The sequence below is a fragment of the Diaphorina citri genome, unplaced genomic scaffold (assembly GCF_000475195.1).
Source record: "Diaphorina citri unplaced genomic scaffold, Diaci psyllid genome assembly version 1.1 scaffold342, whole genome shotgun sequence".
In the NCBI taxonomy this organism is placed as follows: domain Eukaryota; kingdom Metazoa; phylum Arthropoda; class Insecta; order Hemiptera; family Psyllidae; genus Diaphorina; species Diaphorina citri.
In genome coordinates, this window is record NW_007377777.1 from 108,174 (window position 1) to 130,256 (window position 22,083).

Consider the following 22,083-nt stretch of genomic DNA (forward strand, 5'->3'; position numbering starts at 1 on the left):
TGAAGGTAGCAGTTTGCCGACTCGCGATGATACTTCGGCGGGAGAGGATAAGGCGGAAGGTGCTAAAGGTCCAGAAGGTAATGGTAATAGAATTACTTAAAAAAAAAGGATTTATATTTAAATTATAATGAACAAAATTATATCAATAAAGAGGTGCTCTGTTAAACTGTTGGTATAATGGAACAACTTGTTCTACGCTGATATTCAACAACATTAACACTTGAAAATAATTGACAATTGATAAACAAAATAAATATAGAAAATATACAATAAATAAACAGACTTTTTGCTACTTACGTGGCCGGAAAAACCAATGTCAACGTCAAATATTGCGCCAGTGTGTTGCAGTCTTGATTGTGGTTTCATTGGCTGCTATTAGGTCTTGTTGTGTACAGGGTGTCTCGAGATCACGACAGACCAGTAAGTGGGCCATATCTTGTAAAGCCCCACATAAGCATGTGTCTTCCTCTGATATGTTCCATTTGTTCCACTTCTTCATGTTAAATTTTATTGTACTTATTGTATATTTTATTTTATTGTAGGTGATGATGAAGACAGTATTGGTGACGTCATAGGATCTGCCATCGATAGCATTGAGGAGGAGGCGTCCAATTTGGATGACAATGCAGAAGAGATAGCATCGGCTGCTCTTGACAACGCTGGTAAGTGAGAGTTCTTTACTGGTTCCCACCTCGGTGTAGTAGTCAAGACGCTCGTTTGAAGTAGGAGAGCGAGGGTTCAATTCCTGTCGAGGCATGATTTTTTTTTAATTTGACGACTTGTGATGGTAGTGGTAGCCTGATATTCGGTTTGTTTTTTTTTTTTTTTTTTTTTGAACCTTCTTTTTACAAAGGTATTTGAAATTGAATGTTCCGATTTGAATTGAAGAGTAACTTGGAAATACAATTTCATAGAGATCTATGTGTAGATTTCAATTAACGCCAAAAAGTGATTTTATGAGTCGGAAGTTGGTTTTCAAAGCTACTGATATCAAGAGGGGGCTAAAAAATCAACATTTTCCTTATTTTTTCCTTCAATATTAGATATGTAGGTACCCTTTGGTAACAATTTACGATATTTTTTAATATTTCTTTCCGTGTACATATTAGGCTCCTATGCCCTAACTATTTGTGATTACCCTAAACACTCGTGACATGGACAGCTCCTTTGGAGCAAGGTAATGCAAAGGTTTAACCTAAACCCCACTTCATCTCAAGTGTTTGAAAAAAAAAGCACCGACAACCTCGCCATTTAAGGGTTAACTTTCTGTCTTCGGTTGGGGTAAAATAAAGGGCACACCTATTTTCTTTGTACTATTTTGATTCTTTCTTTTTACTGATAATAAATTATTTGAATATTTATCAAGATAAAACAATCTTTTAGTTCATTTTATCTGCATGCCTGCCTCATAATATTTATAAATAATGAGAAAAAAAATGTTTCAACTACTATCATTTATACATAGGTATGTACTCGTATTTTCTTCAAAATTGACTCATAAAACTTTCCCTCTATCGGAGGAGCATTAAAACCATTGACGTCAAATGTTGATCTCAAAAAAAAAAAAAAAAAAAAAAAAAAGCCAGGACAGGAGAAAGCTAGCCGTTCCGGGGACCAGCGGTATAGGGCAAATATCCAAAGTCCAGCGCGTTAACCACTGCACCACTGAGGTTGGTTTATACGAGTATATTGTATGTTGTACTTTTGTCTTCTTAATTGCCTAACCAATTCAAATTTCATTTCCACAGCTGGTGAGGAAGCAGACAAGGTCACAGAAGAGGGCGTGCCAACACCATCAGTCACGCTGGAAGCTCCTCCCACCTCCACACCAGAAGTCCCTCTAATCTCCGCCCCTATTGCTGGCAGCTCGGCGCCTATTGGTGAAGAGGATGATGATGCAGAGCTTATCAAACAGGATATGGCGGCTCTGCAACAGGATTTGGCCGCCCTGAGCGGCACGTGTGACATTCCACTGAATACGGTATGAAGAAATTGCTCCTTTTTACTAAAAAAAAAAAAAAAAAAAAATTCCCCTTTTGTGTTGGTTCCATTTACATATAAACTTGGTTATTAATGCATCAGGTCCCCATGGATCACCTCAGTTCAGCAACTTCTGCGTGGTCGGTATTCGGGTGGGTGACCGTCTGGGCAGTCGCTTTACTGTCCTTTTTCAGCCCCACTCTCGCTGTGTAAGGTTAATGTGAGGATACTGCCTCTAATTTGAATTTTATTTTCTGGACATAATTAACTTGAAATAAATATATAATTAAATTAAAAATATTCCTTTAAAATAATAATAACTGAAACCTTTTTTGTTTCAGATATTGGATCGTCAGATGGAGACCACGAGAGCTGCCTCTCAGATGGAAATAATGGATACCGCATCCCCACAACCTGGATCCGAAGAGAAGGTAAGACACTCAGTAGGTCATCAGGAGCTCACATAGCTTCATCCATACAAATAAATTGAAAAAATGATTGTTTGATAGAGAGAACCTCGAAATCGAAGAGAGGAGGGACAGGTTCAAAAACGAACCTTATCTGTTTAGGATAAATTCCGCACCCCGGCCGGGAATCGAACCCGCAACAGGCACGCTTAGCCTCCATCTTAACCAGGGTAGCCATCCTAAACAGATAAGGTTTGTTCGACTGAATTTCTGCTATCTTGTCCTCCTTTGTTCGACTTTATTTCTCCTATCTTGATCTCCTTCTTTCTTCGATTTCAGAACGATAAGATTTCCGTTGTTCAAAAAAAAAAAAAAAAAAAAAAAAAAAAAAAAAAAAAAACTCAGCCATTTCTCTTATGACTTCGTTGCCGTGGTTTCGCTTTCGATTTGATTGGACCTATCGATTCCTTGTCCTCATCGCTTTCCAATAGCTTTCTCGATTTGGCACAGTTCCGTTTAGGTCGGTCGCGGACGTTAAGTCTCCATTCGTTGTCCTCATCTTCTTCTTTGGTTTTGTCCTGTTTTGATTTCCCTTGCTGTTTCTTGGGTTTCTTTTTCGCCCTCGCATCATCGCCTGAAATGGGGGAAAAAACTTCAAATAAGTAAAAAGTGGTATGGTCTGGCTGTGTTATATGGGCAGTGACAATCTTCAGGCTGTCCAGGACGGACGACTGAAAACAGACGTAATGCTGTATCAGTGCTCGACACCCTTACTTCGAAGCAGGTGATAACCTAAAATTTGACTCCCGTTTTAATTAGCAAACATTTGAGCTAAATTTTCTCTTGTTATGAGCTGTTTATTTTAAAATTGAGTTGTTTTAATTCGACGATTCTTCTTTTAGTTTGGGGCTCTGAGAGACTATTTTGTACCTTCTGTATCTGTTGAAGACTCTTCAATGATTTTTCTTCTCCTCAAGATTCGCCTGGGTTTCAAAGTTTCCTCCTCAGCACTGGACTTGCTTTCTTCAATATTTTCATTTTCAAATTTACTTTCCATTTGTTTCTGATTTCCTGAAATGGGAATTTGAAAATTCACTCTTTTTTTCTCTCCTGTTTCTTTCTTTTCTTTTAAGGAGATTTTGCTTTATACTGTGTTGTAACTCAGCTCTCTTTCTTCTTTTCTTTGACTTTTATATGTTTTTCTTCCCTACCTACCTTTATCATGGCGTATCTTATTTTCACTTTCACCATTTTGTCTCGTATCCTCTACATCCATGTGTGTTTTATCATCATCCATATCGCTTGCATCACTCAACTCTCTTTCCAGTGCTTTGCTATCTTTTTCATCAGGCTCTCTACTTTTGTTTCCTTGTAGATATTCAGTTCGTGTCTTGCTTATTCCTTGCTTATCATCATTTTGTATCTTGTATTGGTGTTGGCTGAATGTATTTCCTAATCTTTGGCCGTTCCTACGTTCATTTCTATGTTCAGTTTCATGGCCACCATTGGCTTTACGAGTGTCACCAACTACCTTTCTATTATCACTTACATCGCCCTCTCTTTCCTTCATGTTGAGAAAAGAATCGGACAGCACGTTCACATTCTCACCGACTTTGTACACAATCGTTTTGCTAGTCAACGATAGAAACGTGGTCGCTTCAACTTCACCCTTGTTTCCGTTTTGTTCTTCATCGGTGTCATATTCATCAGAATCTTCAAAGCGTTGAGATGCGTTGTCATCGTTTTCACGTTTGTTATAAGCCTCGTCTTTCTGTTTTATTTTTTCTTCGCTTCCTTTGGTTTCATTTGAACGTTTGTTCTCGTTAGACATATTATTCTGGTCACCGTCTTTACAATCGCTCTGGGTATGTGTGCTTGAAAGCGTATCGTTTTCTAAGCTCGATGAATCGTAGTTTCTAATAGTCATCAAATCAATGGTTTGATTTGATTCCTTGACTGCGTGAGTTTCATTTGTTTTGGCAATTTCTTGGTTTTGATCCTTGGTGATTTGTTGGTCTTGAGTCTTCGTGATGGGTTGATCTCTCAGCTGGGTGATGTCTATGTTCTCCTCGTTTTGAATATGAGTGGCTGTCAGTTCAATGTCCTCATCGCCCGTTGTGCCCTGATGAAAAGATGATGAAAACTTGGTTTAAGTTTAACTCTTGGATTGAGCAATCTGATTGGTGGATTTCAAACTTTTTAGCCTATCAGATTTGTTTAATCCAAGAGAACTAAGTTCAAATTCAAATAGTGTTCCTGGCCATTAGTGGTTAACTTTCTTGAGAATCTGTTATGTTATTATCTATGCCTACCTCATTTTAACTGTAACCATATATTATGTCGTTTGGGCGTTTTGGGAACCTAAACTTTTTGCAGTCCGTCAATAAATTTTATTAATTGTTTCTCTCTATGCCTACCTCCAAATTGAAGTCAGACCGGACAGACGGTTTCCAGAATGCATGTACTCGTTGGTATTTCTTCTCTCCTATTTCCTCTGTCATTTCATCATCGTTATCATCATCTTCATCAAGTTCATCTTCTGTATCGCTATCACTATCATCTTCATCTTCGAGATTTACCTCTACCTTTTGGTTGTTTTCTCCTGTAGTCAAAATGATCTTGGTTTGTTTAGCAGTGCCTGCGAATGAATTGGAGAAGGAGAAAAATGTTTGTAGTTGATCTATCTAAAAAGTTGCCTTCCTTTAAAACTATACTTATTTTTGACCTTTAAAAAAATTGTACCTCGATACCACTTTCGCATTACTTCAAGGCACATTCTTTTACATCCATAACCCAGCACCTCCGAGTTGAGAGTAGTGCTCTTGACCACTCGGCCACAAAGGTGGGTACCTCTGTGGCCCCTCATTGACCCTGGTTTTATTTACCTTTGTCTTCTAATTTCTCGTTAAATCTAATCGGTTTTCGTCCATGCGTTATCTCTTGGCCATCAACTTCTGTCAAATCTATCAACTCATGATCTTCTACATTGCTTATGTCACTAAGAGCATCAGAGTAATTCTCTTCTTCGCTTGTATTATCTCCAGGTTTCTTCGCAGTAGGTTTCTCGCGTATTCCATGTTTGGCATATTTTTCACGTTTGCTTTTCTGCAACTCTCGTCGTATGATATCCGCGCTTTTCTTGAGTTGTTCCGTACTTCCTAGTTTGTCTACATTGAGAACCGGTTCTTTCAATTTGAACTTGATTGGGTTGTTTGAAATTGGGTGGTCAACGGAACTACTAGGCTTTTTGACCGCAGGGTTGTGTTGAACCTCATCTTTAGAGTCTTCTAAATATTCTTCGTCACTGGAAATATCACTGTAGATTGGTTGAATGGAGTCTTGCAAACTAATGGTGTCATGTTGATTATGATCCTTATCAATCCCATTCTTAATCCCGAGTTCCTTCTCCGAATTTTCTTTTCCATTTTCATCCTTAGGTAGACCACTAGGTCCAGTGCTAGGTTTGATTAGTTTGTCAATTATTGTTGGCTTCTGGAAGAACTTTCGGCGGGGATTTTCAAGCCCCGTATTTGGCTGACATGTAGGTTTTGGAGTGCTGGTTTCAAAGTTATGCCTGTTGGACATACGGGCGGTACAGAGGTTTGAATTCATTGGCTCTTGAATTGGCTGCTGGTTTTGTGAAGGCTGAAAAGAGTGGAAACAGTTTTTCAATTAGAGGTCACCTGTAAGGCCCAATTGAACCCAAAAGCTTGGCATTTTTTTTTTTTTTTTTTTTTTTTTTTTGTCTGGGTTTTTTTTGGGTTTTTTTTGTTATTTTAAAAAGTTTTTTTTTTTTTTGTATGTCTGGTATTTTTTACGGATTTCATTGTAATTTTCAAAAGGACCTCTAAATCTTGAAGAGTTTACCGCGTAACAAAGAGACAGACGGACCAAATAAATGCAGAGCCGTCAAGCTAAAACTTGGACCTTTCTTTTATCTGCACAATATACCGGGAGTAATTTCTTTTATCTGCACAATATACCGGGAGTAATTTCTTTTATCTGCACAATAAACCGGGTTAACCCTGTACTATCCATTACAACAATGTTCCTTTTTTTTTAAGACGAGTGTTTCACCACCATTCTAGCAATGAAACAACTGCTACATTAGCCGCATGTGGTCTGTGTCGTAGCATGCCCATCCCGTAGTATGCCTCTCTTATTCAATGAAATACCTACCAAAGTACCATTTACCGGGCTTGTCTCGTCTTTCATTTCCGCATCTTGATTATGCTCTTCATCTAAATGTTCATTCTGATCCAAATATTCATCGTGATTCAGATTAACATTGACATCGTTGTCACCAATAGATTTCCCATCAAGAGTAGAGTCACCAGGATTAGAATTGGTCTCCGGTTCTGTTATCTCTGCTATCACGGAAAGTTGATTGTCCTCCTCTTCTGGAGCTAACTCAGTTATATCTGCAATTTTATAAATCAACTAGCTGAATTCCGTCGCTTCGAGGCATGGCCAAACTTGTAGAAAAGGCATGGCCGAACTTGTAGAAAATAATAAAAAATGTATAAAATACATTGGTACCATCCTTTTTAGGAATTGAACCCTGAGTGTCTTTAGACCGTCTTTTTCGTTCTCTCTTTGACCCAACTTTTATAAAGGTCTGACTTACAGCTTTGGTTTTCTTCCTTGATGAGCACGGGTATTTCTGGAAGTTGAGTCATTTTATCCACGGCTCTCAACAGGTGAGCTATAGTTTTGACTCTGGTCTGTAAACGACACAAATCAGTTGGTCAATAAACTGTAGATCTCTGTACAGTGTGCTGTAGAATGAACAGATATGAGGAAAGGCCCTGAAGGGAAGGTTAAATGATGCTTGAAATCAAATTTTAGTCCCACTTAATCAATCTTCTATCTAACGTTTTGGTAAGGAAGTCTTTATCTTTACCGCTTGGACTATCAATCTGATTTTTTTTTTTTTTTTTTTTTTTTTTTTCGGTTTTTTTGCGGGGCTTCGCGGGATGTGCATGAGGTCGCGCTTTGCGCTCCCTTGGCTTCGCCCCTGAAAACTAATATCGTGCCTGAATCGTGTTCCGAAAGAAATGAAAACTAAAAGCGAGAGAAAATATTAAACGTAGGAAAAGTTTTGCTGGCCTCAAAGCGTGTTCCCCGTGTATTTCTTGGACTAAAAAACGTCAATATCTCGGGAACGGTTTGGAATTTCGGGATTTTCCGATTTTTCCCAGCATGTACAAAAAATAAGGAATCCAATGGTGAAAACCGCATCTTCCTAGCTCATCAATTTTAAGTCAAATCATATAGGTAACTTAACCCAGTCCAGTTTAAATTCTTTTCCTAGGCAAGTATCTCTATTAAAAGAAGTTTCCCTATGGCTTCTACGTAGGTACCTCCAACATTTTATTCCTTTCGGTCAGTATTTGGTAGAGTTTCGCTTTCTTCGTGATCAAATGAGTGATTTTTTGAACCGTATCGGAAATCACGTGTCTTGAGGCTTGTGTTCTGTCGCTGATGTCATTTTCTGGTTCACCTCGGAGGAGACATTTGTCCATGTATTCGTGCAATATTGAGAGAGATTCTGCAAATTGAAAATGTCGATCACCCATTACTATTATGACCTTTAGTTTCACGTTCATACAATCGAAAAGGTGTGTCCAAACATAGTCGATTCATGTCAATCGACGATCGTCAACAATGTGTGGACACACCTTGATTGATTGATTGATTGATTGATTAACAAATCAACGGGTAAAACCCATGTATTTAAGATTGGTACACGTGACCCATATCTATCTGGGAACAAACCGTGAACAAATCAACGGGTAAAACCCATGTATTTAAGATTGGTACACGTGACCCATATCTATCTGGGAACAAACCGTGTTCCTCAACCAAAATTGGATTCTAACCGGATAGAAAATAGGACAGAATCGGATTATCCAGGTATCCAAGCTATCTTCATCCAAACAAATGTCTTACCTATAATATTCTGAAAATACGAATAGTCTTCCATGTTCAAAAGCGGAGGTAACATACTTCAACAGCTACACCGAAAAGAAAATCACAATAAAACTGCAAAGAGAATATTTGGGATCAAATTTTCACACCGAACTCCTAAGTAATGGCCAGAGATATCGTTAGCCTTAGCCCTTAGCCAGCGGCTATATATCATGGTATTCACAATAAATAATAGGTAGGTAAATAAGAATAAATCGAGAGTTAAGAGTTAAACATTAAACCAAGTTTAAACTCCAAAATACGGCGCGAACGACATGCATAAACCAAAAGTAAAGCGCTTAAAAAAAAAAAAAAAAAAAAAAAAAAAAAAAAAAAAAAAAAAAAAAAAACAACAACAACAACGACTCCATTAATCAGTCCCAATAAAATTGCATGTGAGTGTAGAAAGCAATAGGTCAATGACCTTTTTCTGAGTCAGCCTTTCCACATTCCATTCAAGGTCGACCAAGGAGGTTAAAATGTAGTGAAGTACGCGAAAAAAATGAAGCCTACGCGAATTTTTCATATCTCGCTAACTTCACACGTATCAGCTCAAAAAAGCGCTATGTTCTCAGGTGTGATAAATCGGAAAAGTTTTTTGTTTACTTTTTTTGGAAACTGGAAAAAATTCTAGATCCGAGAAAATTTGGGAAAGCTTTTTTCTTTCTATGTGAGCTTTGAGGGGGTTTTCCTTTTAAATTTGTAGCTTTCTTAGTTTTAGCTTGCCTGAGAAGTCAAGTACCAATAGGTCTAGATATGTGGAAAGTATGGAGATCCCCACCTGTGCTGTTAGTGATGTTACTGTGGAGTTTCACTGGTGAGTTTTTCAAAGTCTTTCAAGTGGGAGGTAGGTACCTAAAGGGCACCTAAAACTCCCTCAAAATATAACCCACTTCTCTTCTTCTTTTCCGAAGCTAGGGAAATCTAGGTAGGTACTTTAAAACAAGGGTTTACTTCAAAACTGGATTGGGATAGGTATTATTAAACCCTAGGTCAGCTAGGTATTCCCTATGGAATGGAAGTTTTATCACCAGCTACAAGAACTTGATTAATTTCTCACCCTGAATAAAATGTTTCCCTTTTTTCAGCCACAAATGCACAGCTGAATATCCATGAGAAAATGTATTTTGATTTGGATCAGGACAGCTTTGCTGCATGTGTACGCAGATTCAATGGAACTCATCAGTTTGGGTGTAGCTCGGAGATTGATGGCAATGTTGGAGTACTCCATGTTGTGGAGAGTATGGAAGATATTGATTGGCTCCTACACAATTCAACGAGAGGGCCTTATGTTGGTCTCCTTGATATTTCCATGTTCAACAGGTAAAGTATTTTTTTGTGGGATTCTTTACTAGCTCATCCACCCAACCACAAGGATTTACCTATAAGGAAAGAAAAAGGAATTTTATGTACTACAATTTTCCTACAAAAGGGAACTTTGTGTACCATAGTAAAAGAAAGTGCACACTTATCCAGCTGAATTAGAAAATAAAAACATGGATGATTATTCAGTTATGTACCTTATTTTTATTTATATATTATGCCACACATTGCCTAGGCAAAGTGTAGCATTACTTCAAGCAGTTATGCAGGCACCTACAATCTACAATACCTAAATAGTTTCATCTCTTGTTTTATTTCCCCAGGAGTTATCTGGTCCCATTGAATTCAAGCTCAAATATCAATGGAATCATATTCACATACAATCAAACTAATGCTGCCACCACTAAACCAAAATTCTTCTCCCAAGAGGATTCTTGTCCTAATCGGTACACCTCATTAAATCCTCAAACCAAGCAACTGGTTTGTGATTCAACAACACCATGGAATCCATATGGTGAGTAGCTAGGACATAAGGAATATCTCAATAGAAAAAGTGTTTGTGGTGTAAAAAAAAAGAAAATAATAATAAAAGAGGATAGAATAAAAGTTAGAGGACTACACCCAAATATTTCTTCACCAATTATTGTATGTATATTGTGGCCTCTATTACAAAAATCCTTTGTTACCACCAATTACCTTTGTTCTACAGGTTTTTACTACTCTTCCAAGGGCAGAACTTATCTAAGTTATGTGAACTTGAGGCTAAACTTTTACTTCCATTACATTAAAAGCTCCATTTGCTCAAAATACCTCACTTGACCTCAAATCTGTGATCTAGCTCTATTTGAGAAACTTGATCTGTAGCTCAGCTATTTTTTTCTTTATTTTTAATTCTCATTTCTTGTCCCTCATTATAATAATTACTCGCACTTCGTGCTCGGGAGGGGGGCTTCGCCCCCCTCCACCCCCCGGGGGCTTCGCGTGTTCGCTACGCGGGCCATCCGAATTCCGAGAACGAACCTTACGAGTATCTGTTTGGGATTCACCCTGGGCGGGAATCAAACCCCCGACCTAGTGCTTACTCGTACAAGGCAGGCGCGCCTGTTTCTAACTAGGCTGACTGGGAGGGTTTAATAAAAATAGAGTGGGGCTTAGTACAAAAAAGTTTTGAGACCCCTGGTCTATAGGAATAATTTATTTATCAGAAAACACCCAGGTCTCTGTCTTGTTGATAATAGGACGGTCGGTCGGCGGGGTACATGGGACTTGGTTCGAGCACCAAGACGATAATATTGACTATAATTTATTCAGTCACACATTCAAAGCCTATTCCTCAGGTCTACATTCCACATCAACCGATAATAATGTGGAAGATCTCGTGCGTCAACTCAAGATCAACGCTAAGGGCACCGATCTAGAAGATCAAGTTGAGTCATTCGTGGATTCGAACCTCGTAGCTCTTGCCCCCAGCTCTCTGCTTTACTTTCAGAACTCCTTCTCTAACTTATCGGGAGTCCTCCTGACCAGCTCAAATGATACGATCAACACCAACAAGTAAGTCTTTGAAAATATTAATATAGGTTTTTTCATTTTAATTTTGTGATCTGCTTTTTTATGTTTTATAGAGGGAGTCATATCAAGGATGCGTTCCTGACTTAGAATTTCGCACATCATATTTTCACAAGAAGAAAAAGGAGTAGAAGACGGTTTTCTTCTGTAATATTACGTCATAATCATAAATTTTGCGAAGTGCTAAATTTTGTAATGGAAGGTCAGGTCAGACTTCATACGGTTCGAGTTTTAAGTGACATATAATTCCATAGCGTTATTTCGAGGTAAACATTTTTAAACGCTTGGATTAAGTTATTAAATACCTTTTTACATTTCCTATTCCTCAGATACTACCACAGCATATTTGACGACGAGACCAACGTAGCGTACACGTACTACAATGGCTCTAGTATACCCACAGACAGTATTCAAAGTACCATCAAGTCTGTAGCTACAGTGCTGGCACGTAGTCTACTCAATCAAATGCACGGGGATGATATTGACACCAAGGAAACCATTGATGAACATTTGGTAAGTCATTGATGAACATTTGTAAGTCATTGATGAACATTTGGTAAGTCATCGATGAACATTTGGTAAGTACAGTGGGACCCTTCTAAATGGGAAACCTAGATAAAAGCTAAAAAAAAAAAAAAAAAAAACACAGGGGCGCACTAAAAAAAAAAAAAAAAAAAAAAAAAAAAAAAAAAAAAAAAAAAAAAAAAGAAAAAAAAAAAAAACGTGGCCCTTCATTTATAACTGTGATTGAGAAACTTGAATAAGTGGGAACTGGGAAAAATTTGCCGGTTCCTTGGATTCCGAATTAGACACGTTCGACGGTATAAGATTTCATAAGTATGGGAAAAAAGCCGGTATTTTTCTCGGTGTTCGTACGTCATGACCAGTCTTTCTTTTTTTCTATCCGTAAGATTATTATTATTATTATTATTATTATTATTATTGTTATTAGATAGTATCCGTAAAATAGATGAAAAAATATTAAGACCTAAAGTTTATTTGCTGATTATTTTCTGGACTTCATCATTTGTGATTGATTGGATTAAGGTGGGTGACGTTTATAGGCTTGCCAGCGCTAGTGTTCTTACAATTTGTGATTGAACGAACGAACGAACCTTATCGGGTTAGGATAAAATCCGCCCCGGCCGGGAATCGAACCCGGGACCTAGTGCTTACAAGGCAGTCGTGCTACCCCCTAAGCTAACTAGCCTGGCTCCTGACCTGTTTCGAAATACTGAGATTGAGGAAGCACGAGGTATAAATATACAACCTCTGATATTTCTGGACATCTCAGCTTCCTTTTCTCCTACATAGTTCATACTTCTTGGTGGTAAAATTACAGGGGTGAATTTAATATACCCAACTGGTACGGGTGGGGTACCTTCGTCAGAAATTGGTAGAGAACTACAGAAACAGAAAATTCCTAAAAAAAGTACTACCACTCAGCCTCGTGAAGAAACTGAGCAGCTATGTAATATAAATGCGCATAGCGACCGGTGTCAGCATGGTAGGTATGTAGGTAGACATTGGATTATTGAGATATTGGAAAAATCCTACAATGCTGTAGTGAGCACCATGAATTGTGACATAATAACACGAAGAACTTGCATTTAGTTATTGGAATTTCAACGTAGCCTTCACCAAAACCCCCGAATAGAACTCAAAAACCAGAACCTGAGTTGTCTGTGATCCCCCAGACTAGCACACATATCAATGTATCATTTACTCTGGTTTCAATACTTCTAACGAGTCAGACGACTCTAACAGTATGAGGTATTTGATACTCTGCTGACCATTGAGGTATCAAATCTTGTGAAATCAATCAAGGTGAACAATAACGGGGGCAGAAGATTGGAACGAAGCCCGCAAGACCTACCTCGCTGGTGTAGTGGTCAACCCGCTGGTAATCAGGAGGGCGTGGGTTCAATCCCCGCCTTTGATAGTGGGAACTGTAACAGTGAAGGTCTTATCGTCCCGAAATTGAAGAAAGAGGGTATTAGAGGCCAGCTTAACTCCGTACACAATTTTTTTGTGTTAGGTGTAGGGGCAAACACTGAAAACAGCCTTAAAAGGTCGGTTAAGCTTATACGAATCTAGGAGCAGAGGAGAAAGCCAGCCGTTCCGAGAACGAACCTTGTCTATTTAGGATAAAGTTCGCCCCGCGGCCGGAAATCAAACCCGCGACCTAACGCTTACCAGGCAGACGCTGCCCTCCCAGCTAACTCACCTGGTTGAGTTTCCTATCTGGAAGGTTAATTTTAATCCTAGGGTTACCTCTCCTTTAACTGACTGTACATATTCGTACAAGCTTAACCCATCCTTTAGGGCTGTTCGCTCCTACACCTAAGCCTCGGAGTGGGCTTTTTGTGTATGCCAAATTCGTAGAAGCACCATATACTCTGTAAAACCAGGCATGAAAAATATCGAATTATTTATTAATAAAATTATACGTAGGTAAGTTAAGTATACCTACCTACTTCTTTACAACCTCGGTGGTCCAATGGTCCCATACATGAATCACACTCATGATCTTGGGGCGTTGGGAATCCGATATCTGTTAAGCTCAAGTAATTTATGTCTTTATCAAATTACAGCTCGATATTGAGAGTTATGGTTCGAATTAACTTAGCTCTTCTGGGCGACCAAGAATAGCAATGTGGAAATGGCGAAGTTATTTAGGTACCGTATGGATTTGTATTTAAAACTTTATCCAATAAATTTAGCCAGCCTAGTTAGACCAGTGGGTTCGATTCCAGCCGAGGCATGGAATTTTATCCTCATTTATTTGAGAATTTGACCACATAATAATGGAGCTCCAAGGTTGGGTGGTAGAGAACGCCTCCGGCGTTAACCTCGCCTTGGGGTTATCTTCCACTGAAGAGTCATTGTAATTTTATTAGGTTGGAAGGTAGCGCGTCTGCCTTGTAAGCGCTAGATAGCCTTTTCGACCGCCACCAGGGGTGGATTTTATTCTAAACAGATGAAGTTCATTTGCCAGCCTAGTTAGCTTAGTTGGTAGTGCGTCTGCCTTGTAAGCGCTAGGCCGCGGGTTCGATTCCCGCCCGGGGCGGATTTGAGGTAATATGGACTCCGCTCCTCTGACTGTTATTCAAAATTTCAAAACTGTGGTATTTTAGGAAAATTTATTGTGTGTACCTATAACAAAGCAAATAACTTTTTCAACAATCACATCCCCATAGAGAAGAAAGCAACATAAATAACGATTCAAAATTGTTATTGTAAATGACACTTTTGCATAACTTTTTGGAACTTTGAAGGGAATAAGGGAAAAGACAAAGAATGACCAGGGTGGGGTGTTCTGTAAAGGGTAACTTTTTGTCCATTTATTTTCAGGGGACAGGGGTCATTTTTGAAAATGTCAAAATATAGGGACTCACCTACCTGGGTTTCCGACATTTTAAATTTAGTAAAATTAAAAAAAAAAAAAAAAAAAAAAATTAAAAAAAAAAAAAAAAAAAAAAAAAAAAAAAGATGTTAACAGAAATGTACATTAGAACATTAGATAAGTTTACTCGTGAAATTCTCAAAATTATGTTTACGGAACAGAAATAATTAAGTGTACAATATACATATTTGGGTTCTTTGAGGGAGGTCTACAGTTTACAGAACTGCTGGTTTTAATTAGCCTTACCACTACAATACATAACTTTACTGAGCATATTGTTTGAGAAATTGGTTTCAACATCCGTCGCTTGATCAGGAAGACTTTCAACACCAGTAGCAGGATTCAAAAACAGAACGTCAGGTTTCCCCATGAATGATCCAAACAGCTTGAAGATTTCTGGTTTCTTTGAAAACAAATCTGCTGCAGTAATTATTGCATGTTTGATGATGTCTATTTCCATATTAGACTTGGAATTACTAGTTACAACCATATGAGGAGGCACAACGCCCAAATTACAGTCTGCAGCTTTACTTACAGGAGCTCTACCACCTTTGCTGCAGAGATACTCGATCTCATCTGTCTTGAAAATTCCCTCCTCAATAGCTTCATTCACTTTGACTTGATTGGTAAAAGCCACATCAGCATCTCCCATTTTCAAACATTGCAGAGTGTTCGTTGCAAAGATTGTGGTAATATTGTGACAGATTTCCTCAAGTTTAGGCGACTCGGATTTTTCCTTCTCTTCAAGACCAGGAACACAACTACCTCCTGAGAAGAATTGCTCCACTCCTTTGTAGTAAGGGCATACATCATTCTTAATCAAACCCTTCTCTAGTAAATGATACACGGGTGCAACCCAACCGCTTGAATCCATATAACCTGAATGACATGACTTTAGTCCTCTGAGGTCTTCAAAGTTTTGTACCTTGGAGTCTTTCTTGACCACAGCCACAGCGAGTAAATCTTTCTCATTTCCATATTTTTCCTTTAGAATCGGTCTCAAGTTCATACTCTTTCTTTCCAAGACTGCTTCTGTTGCATCCAAACTCATTACATCTGCAGCACCATCCGCAATACGCTTTAAACAAATCTTGGAAGTTCTTTCTCTAACGCATTCGAACGGAGGTCTAATATCGCGACTAAACGAGGTTTCTCTTAGTGCTAGGTTCTTTCTCTAACGCAATCGAACGGAGGTCTAATATCGCGACTAAACGAGGCTTCTCTTAGTGCTATGCATTTGGACATACCTATTTCTGAGTAAATGCACCATCTGATTGTTCGAATCGGTTTCACAACCCTTCCAATGACATCTTCGTAGTTTGCTTTCTGCAAGTATTGTGTTGGATGCAGAGTTTTCTTATTGTCAACTGCAGTTGAGTTACTATCGATACCCAGGACATGTGTCAACCAATCATGACCTGAGCTCTCTCCTAACTTGTTGAGTTGAGAAATATAATTCCTCAGTTGTGTCAGATCTTGTGTATTGACTTCAATTCTGTCATTGGCAACAAATCCTGGCCATGGTCTGGCAGCCCAGGTACAGGGGGTTTCAGTAAGAGGTACGGTCTTACCATCTGGACACAAGAATGAATAATGTTCTTTAGATGCCTTGGCAACTGAGTTAGGTGATAATCCAAAGTAATTCCTCACATAAGAAATTTTAGTCCACGCAATGTCACCACCACTTTTAGTTAAACAATTCAGTGTACCTTCATAGCCGGAATTATTGTCAGGATAATCACATTTAACTGGATCTTCACAGAGAGCACAGAGATTAGAATATTTTTTCTTCCAATTTTCGTTGATTTTAGGATCGGGTGACCACTTCCCAACAATACAAGCCTTACTGAACAACTCTGAGAATGCTTTCAGTTCATTTTCTCTAGGAGACAATGTTTCGTCCCCATTGCTATCCAACACACCACTCTTCTTCAATTTGGTCAACGGTATTTTGTATCCAACATTTCTACCTACTCCTGTATGACAAGATTTCAACCCTTTGAGGTCTTGCAGGAATTCTAATTTCAAATCATTTCTTACAATTACCACGGCTTCGTACCGAAACTCTGAGGCGGGTTCCACTTTCGTTCTGACCTCTTTGAAAACTATAAAATTTTGGTCATACTTCTTAGACACAATGTACATGTCTTCAGGTTCCAAATAAGTGAAGTCTGCCATATTCTGTTCTATCTGATGGATACAATCTATTCTATCTCTGGCTCCTATACATTGTAGCTTGGGTCCTGTAACAACGGCAGCACCTGCCTCTACCATTCGCTTGCATTCCTCCATGTACTGATCTGGAACACATATCTTGTAAGCTTCGAGAGCGCATATTGAATACTGAACACAACACGAAATTATTATTAAAATCACCGAACAAAATAAACCCGACCCGAAGTAATAAGTCATTTTTTATTATTAATTTTTTAAACTGTCCTTTTTATTAAATTATGGTCTCAAAACTAAACTGAGTCCCTCTACTTATTCCAGGCAGCTAAGTCTCAACAAATGCCAAACCATTATGTTAATACTACGAACACGAAAGGTTTAGATTGAATAAGTACTATTAACAAATACCTTGTGCTTTTATTATCACCTTGATTTTCCCGAGTTTTACCACAATAATGTGTAAACCGTCATAATGGAGTTTACTCCCGTTAATTTTTTTAATGAATAATCAGCGGTAATTAATTCTGCTGAACATAATGAACTTCAACAGTACAGGAAATAAGAGCAAAGTGAGCCTGCCATTTAACGACATCTTAAAAAGGAATCCAAATGAGACTAAAAATGCCCATCAATAAATATGACCAAACTCAGATGCAGTTCTTCATTAATGCAGTTGGGGTGTGGTATGAAAAGGCAACATATGAACTTACAGGAGAACTATGTCCAGTCATCTTTACTAAACATCCTAACAGTGTCTTAAGAGTTACGAGTTACGTGTGTGTCTCCTAATCCTAATAAAGGGAAAGAAAGCTTCCGGAAAAGATAGGTCACGTGCCGGTGAATGACACCAAGTTGTTTACTGCAAGTGACCCATGCAGCCCATGCTATAAGTCAATACATAGACACAGACATAGGCTTTAGGCTTTGGCAGTTCTGTGAAAGTCTCACTTTATAGGCATCTCCTTTTTATGCATTATGCATTGAATCGCTACATTTGCTACAGATAGGTATAAATATAACGCTGACGGTCTGACCTCTAGGTACCTACCTACTTGTAATAATAGTCCATATTTCTGTATTATAAAATTTAAAGGAGATGCCTATAAAGTGAGACTTTCACAGAACTGCCAAAGCCTAAAGCCTATGTCTGTGTCTATGTATTGACTTATAGCATGGGTCACTTGCAGTGAACAACTTGGTGTCATTCACCGGCATGTGACCTATCTTTTCCGGAAGCTCTCTTTCCCTTTATGAGGAGACACACACGTAACTCGTAACTCTCAAGACAATGTTAGGATGTTTAGTAAAGATGACTGGACATAGTTCTCCTGTAAGTTCATATGTTGCCTTTTCATACCACACCCCAACTGCATTAATGAAGAAGTTTAGGCTCTGAGTTTGGTCATATTTATTGATGGGAACTTTTAGTCTCATTTGGATTCCTTTTTAAGATGTCGTTAAATGGCAGGCTCACTTTGCTCTTATTTCCTGTACTGTTGAAGTTCATTATGTTCAGCAGAATTAATTACCGCTGATTATTCATTAAAAAAATTAACGGGAGTAAACTCCATTATGACGGTTTACACATTAATCGTAAGGCCAGCCACTCACTATCAGGTAGACCTGACGACAGGTACACCTGATCAGGTTTCCTGATAGTGAGTGTGCTTATCAAGTAGACCTGACAGACGGACCTTTTCAGCCGTACCTGATAGTATGTGTCCTCATCAGGTATCAGGTAGATCTGTCAGGCGGACCTTTTCAGCCGTACCTGTCAGGTCTACCGAATAGTGAGTGGCTGGCCTAAGCTTGCTTATTTTTAATGCATTTTTTCATGTATTTATATTTTTTACGTTTGTTATCTGATGGGATAAACATTATCCCAACATGACTTTGTGTTTTGTGTTCTTTAGGAGATGAACTTTGAACTTGGGGAACATAAGAAATGTTTACATTAACATTAGCATGAGACGTATCGATGGATATCCTTGTATATTTTCTTGTTGTTATCTTCGCATACAGGATGTCCCGTAAGATGTTTAAACAAGCTTATACCTGCCCTTCACACTGAGACCCTCTAAAGCTTTTTCCCCCACACACGTTAACACCCATATTTATGAACAAAATGCTGGCTCTCAGCAAGTGCTGAAGCATCAATTCCAAACATCTGATTAGCCAAAATTTGTTTAAGACTGATCTAAGACCGAGAATTTTTGTTCATAAATACCGGAGTAAGACGTTCTGACCGTGATCTGTCAGACGGTCTGAGTGTGTGTGGTTAGCCTTAGACGTCATTGTAAAAGCTTGAGAACTAGGTCTATCAGACCGTCTGAGAGACCTATCAGGTCTGAAGCTTTTCCCGCCACACACGCTGAGACTGGACCTGGGTCTTTGATTTTTTGGGGCTATAGATGATCAATATACCCAGGATTTTGTAAAATTTACGTGTGAAAATAATATGATTTCACTTGTGGGCTCCAGATGTGGGCAAAACCAGATGTGGGCAAAAAAAAAAAACTATTAGTGTGTAGAAATACTTTTCGTACACCCTGTAATGCCGTGTGTGCACAATAACATGGGTGTCCAGACTCCAGTACACAGCTGAGGAATTATATTTCTCAACTCAACAAGTTAGGAGAGAGCTCAGGTAATGATTGGTTGACACATGTCCTTGGTATTGATAGTAACTTAACTGCAGTTGACAATAAGAAAACTCTGCATCCAACACAATACTTGCAGAAAGCAAACTACGAAGATGTCATTGGAAGGGTTGTGAAACCGATTCGAGCAATCAGATGGTGCATTTACTCAGAAATAGGTATGTCCAAATGCATAGCACTAAGAGAAACCTCGTTTAGTCGCGATATTAGACCTCCGTTCGAATGCGTTAGAGAAAGAACTTCCAAGATTTGTTTAAAGCGTATTGCGGATGGTGCTGCAGATGTAATGAGTTTGGATGCAACAGAAGCAGTCTTGGAAAGAAAGAGTAGCACCTCGATGAGGCGCGTATCAGATATTAAGCTGATAAGAACAGATACTACACTTTGATCTTAGCCAAAAGGCCGAGAAGCGATAACTCGAGAATAGTAAGAATGAGCATTATAAACTCAGATGTGAACGAAGAATAGTGAGAAGTTTTATATAAGAATAAAACAACGTTATAATAATTTTGCTCCCTCATATTCAAAGAAGAATCAGAAGACGAAGTCGTCAGCATAGAGCGTTGAGCAATGGACACGTAATACCAAACCCGTCTTGAATATATGCGTGCGCATAACACGAGACCCCTCTCATAGATTAAAGTGACCCAGGTCTACATGTGAAAATTTAATTAATAAATTTAGCCAGCCTAGTTAGATTGGTGGGTAGCTCGTCTGCCTTGTAAGCGCTAGGTTGCGGGCTCGATTCCCGCCCGGTTCGGACTTTATCCTAAACAGATGAGATTCGTCTTCGGAACGGCTGGCTTTCTCCTGTCCTGTCCACCTTCTCTCTTAGAGATAAGATAACTTACCTATATCTTGTTTATCATGTCCAACAGGACTTGATATGTTCTAGGGTCCCTAGGTTATGTTCTAGGTTGCCATGGAAACGTAATCTGATCGGCTGGCTCACCAGGACACAACACCGAACGATTTTATGTCTTCATTCTCTTCTCCAGTTTAGTATTCCCAACAGAAAAATGATATAAAAATATCCCACTCTCAAGAAGAATCTAGGGGTTCTTAGAACCCCACGCTCAAGAGGAGGGCAGGCGACTCTTTTTTTTAGAGCAAACGAAACTGTAACAGAGCAGAGGAGAGGAAAGCCAGCCATCCGAATTCCAAGAACGAACCTTACGAGTATCTGTTTGGGATTCACCCTGGGCGGGAATCAAACCCGCGACATAGTGCTTACTCGTACAAGGCAGGCGCGCTACTTTCTAACTAGGCTGACTGGGAGGGTTTAATAAAAATAGAGTGGAGCTTAGTACAAAAAAGTTTTGAGACCCCTGGTCTATAGGAATAATTTATTTATCAGAAAACACCCAGGACTCTGTCTTGTTGATAATAAGACGGTCGGTCGGCGGGGTACATGGGACTTGGTTCGAGCACCAAGACGATAATATTGACTATAATTTATTCAGTCACACATTCAAAGCTCGGAGTTCCAAGTATTCAAGCATCCAATATTATGGAGATATGGGAGAACTTGTTTGTTTTTTATCTCCATTCGGTCCCGACTTGAAAAAGTTGAAAAAAGTCAAAGCCTCGTGGAAACCGTTTCATTTCAACCAGTAGACCAATTAAAATAGAGGGGAAAAACACGAATGTTGGAAATTGTTAGAGAAAAGCTGAATTTTACCCTGGGAGAATTAACTTAGGCTCGAGAATTACAGGTTCCTAAGTGCATCATAAGTCATAAGATTCTTCTCTCTCTAAAAAAAAAGAAAAAAAAAAAAAAGAAGAAGAATACTTTCCTTCCCATAGGCCAGGGATTTCCAACTTCCATGTGTATGCGGGAATGCGGGCCACATGCCACATTGGCAGGTACTTCGCGGGCCACATACACAGGGGAGCAGGCCCGTATTCAGGATTTTCTTGAGGGGATGGAGGGTGGATGCTCCAGTTTCGCAGTCCACCCCATAGTAAAAGAGCAAAAATCACGCCTGAGGGGGCCCACCCTGAAAGCTGGTAAAAGGACAAGTGGACCAAAGACGACAAGATTCAGAATTGAGAATAAAGTCATATAGGGAGATAGGGACATGGAACAACTTCATAAATATAGGGAGGGACTCCGAACTACATCGTAAAAAGGTTAAACCATAGAGTTCACAAAGATAGAATCTAAATATTTATCCGACGATATCATTGTATTACAAACATGATTATGTTAGGTATATGGGACTGTGGTATGTTGGTATGCAAGAAAAGGTTGATTCAAAACAAATAAATTTTAATAAACTTCAGAGAGAGAGAGAGAGAGAGAGAGAGAGAGAGAGGGGGGGGAAATTTATTTTCAGTGGATGTGCCAAGTCGACGGAATTTTCCCACAATGTCTATTTTCTTACTTGTTATGGAGAAATTAGTGGATGTGCCAAATTTTCTAATGGAGTGTAGATACTCGTACATACTTATAGGTGGGCTATGTATGAGGAAAGAGCACAAAGCTCCCAGATTAGGTACAAGATTGGTTCTTCATGTGGATAAATGTTCATTGGACATTGGACTTTTCTGCCAAAACATAAAAAAAAGAATACCAAAGAATTGGCCAGAACAG

The 22,083-nt window shown here is 38.9% G+C and overlaps 4 protein-coding genes and 1 pseudogene across 4 annotated transcripts; 2 read left to right on the plus strand and 3 right to left on the minus strand.

Annotated features, from left to right (window-relative positions):
• Positions 1-2,788: 2,788 nt before the first annotated feature.
• Positions 2,789-8,630, minus strand: LOC103507798 (uncharacterized protein DDB_G0283697-like). Its single transcript, XM_026822559.1, has 9 exons — positions 8,340-8,630; positions 7,751-7,938; positions 7,015-7,111; positions 6,582-6,808; positions 5,273-6,032; positions 4,805-5,025; positions 3,603-4,509; positions 3,318-3,458; positions 2,789-3,021 (listed from the first exon to the last, which is right to left on the minus strand). Exons 1-9 carry the CDS (start codon positions 8,392-8,394, stop codon positions 2,789-2,791), a joined length of 2,829 nt encoding a protein of 942 aa, XP_026678360.1. The 5' UTR covers positions 8,395-8,630.
• Positions 8,631-8,951: 321 nt separating this feature from the next.
• Positions 8,952-10,217, plus strand: LOC103507799 (nicastrin). The gene is made up of 3 exons (XM_026822577.1): positions 8,952-9,174; positions 9,446-9,680; positions 10,004-10,217. Exons 1-3 carry the CDS (start codon positions 9,114-9,116, stop codon positions 10,200-10,202), a joined length of 495 nt encoding a protein of 164 aa, XP_026678378.1. The 5' UTR covers positions 8,952-9,113; the 3' UTR covers positions 10,203-10,217.
• A 722-nt stretch (positions 10,218-10,939) lies between these two features.
• Positions 10,940-13,021, plus strand: LOC113465326. The gene is made up of 4 exons (XM_026822560.1): positions 10,940-10,949; positions 11,006-11,234; positions 11,579-11,762; positions 12,947-13,021. Exons 1-4 carry the CDS (start codon positions 10,940-10,942, stop codon positions 13,019-13,021), a joined length of 498 nt encoding a protein of 165 aa, XP_026678361.1.
• A 1,352-nt stretch (positions 13,022-14,373) lies between these two features.
• LOC103507786 (transferrin-like) lies at positions 14,374-17,262 on the minus strand. Its single transcript, XM_026822578.1, has 2 exons — positions 15,835-17,262; positions 14,374-15,745 (listed from the first exon to the last, which is right to left on the minus strand). The coding sequence occupies exons 1-2, from the start codon at positions 17,065-17,067 to the stop codon at positions 14,888-14,890; spliced, it is 2,091 nt and encodes a 696-aa protein (XP_026678379.1). The 5' UTR covers positions 17,068-17,262; the 3' UTR covers positions 14,374-14,887.
• A 2,530-nt stretch (positions 17,263-19,792) lies between these two features.
• On the minus strand, positions 19,793-19,901 carry LOC113466839 (annotated as a pseudogene).
• Between the last annotated feature and the right edge of the window lie 2,182 nt (positions 19,902-22,083).

Excerpts from the sequence above, each read along its gene's own strand:
- LOC113465326 (XM_026822560.1), top strand. Across the intron at positions 11,235-11,578 it reads GATACGATCAACACCAACAA|ATACTACCACAGCATATTTG; the intron begins GTAAGTCTTTGA and ends CCTATTCCTCAG. Across the intron at positions 11,763-12,946 it reads AAACCATTGATGAACATTTG|ACTAGCACACATATCAATGT; the intron begins GTAAGTCATTGA and ends GTGATCCCCCAG.
- LOC103507798 (XM_026822559.1), bottom strand. The coding sequence starts at position 8,394 with ATGTTACCTCCGCTTTTGAACATGGAAGACTATTCGTATTTTCAGAAT. Across the intron at positions 7,939-8,339 it reads GTATTTTCAGAATATTATAG|AATCTCTCTCAATATTGCAC; the intron begins GTAAGACATTTG and ends TTCAATTTGCAG. Across the intron at positions 4,510-4,804 it reads GGTCTGACTTCAATTTGGAG|GGCACAACGGGCGATGAGGA; the intron begins GTAGGCATAGAG and ends TCTTTTCATCAG.
- LOC103507799 (XM_026822577.1), top strand. The coding sequence starts at position 9,114 with ATGTGGAAAGTATGGAGATCCCCACCTGTGCTGTTAGTGATGTTACTG. Across the intron at positions 9,175-9,445 it reads GTTACTGTGGAGTTTCACTG|CCACAAATGCACAGCTGAAT; the intron begins GTGAGTTTTTCA and ends CCCTTTTTTCAG. Across the intron at positions 9,681-10,003 it reads GATATTTCCATGTTCAACAG|GAGTTATCTGGTCCCATTGA; the intron begins GTAAAGTATTTT and ends TTATTTCCCCAG.
- LOC103507786 (XM_026822578.1), bottom strand. The coding sequence starts at position 17,067 with ATGACTTATTACTTCGGGTCGGGTTTATTTTGTTCGGTGATTTTAATA. Across the intron at positions 15,746-15,834 it reads TTAGACCTCCGTTCGATTGC|ATTTGTTTAAAGCGTATTGC; the intron begins GTTAGAGAAAGA and ends AGAACTTCCAAG.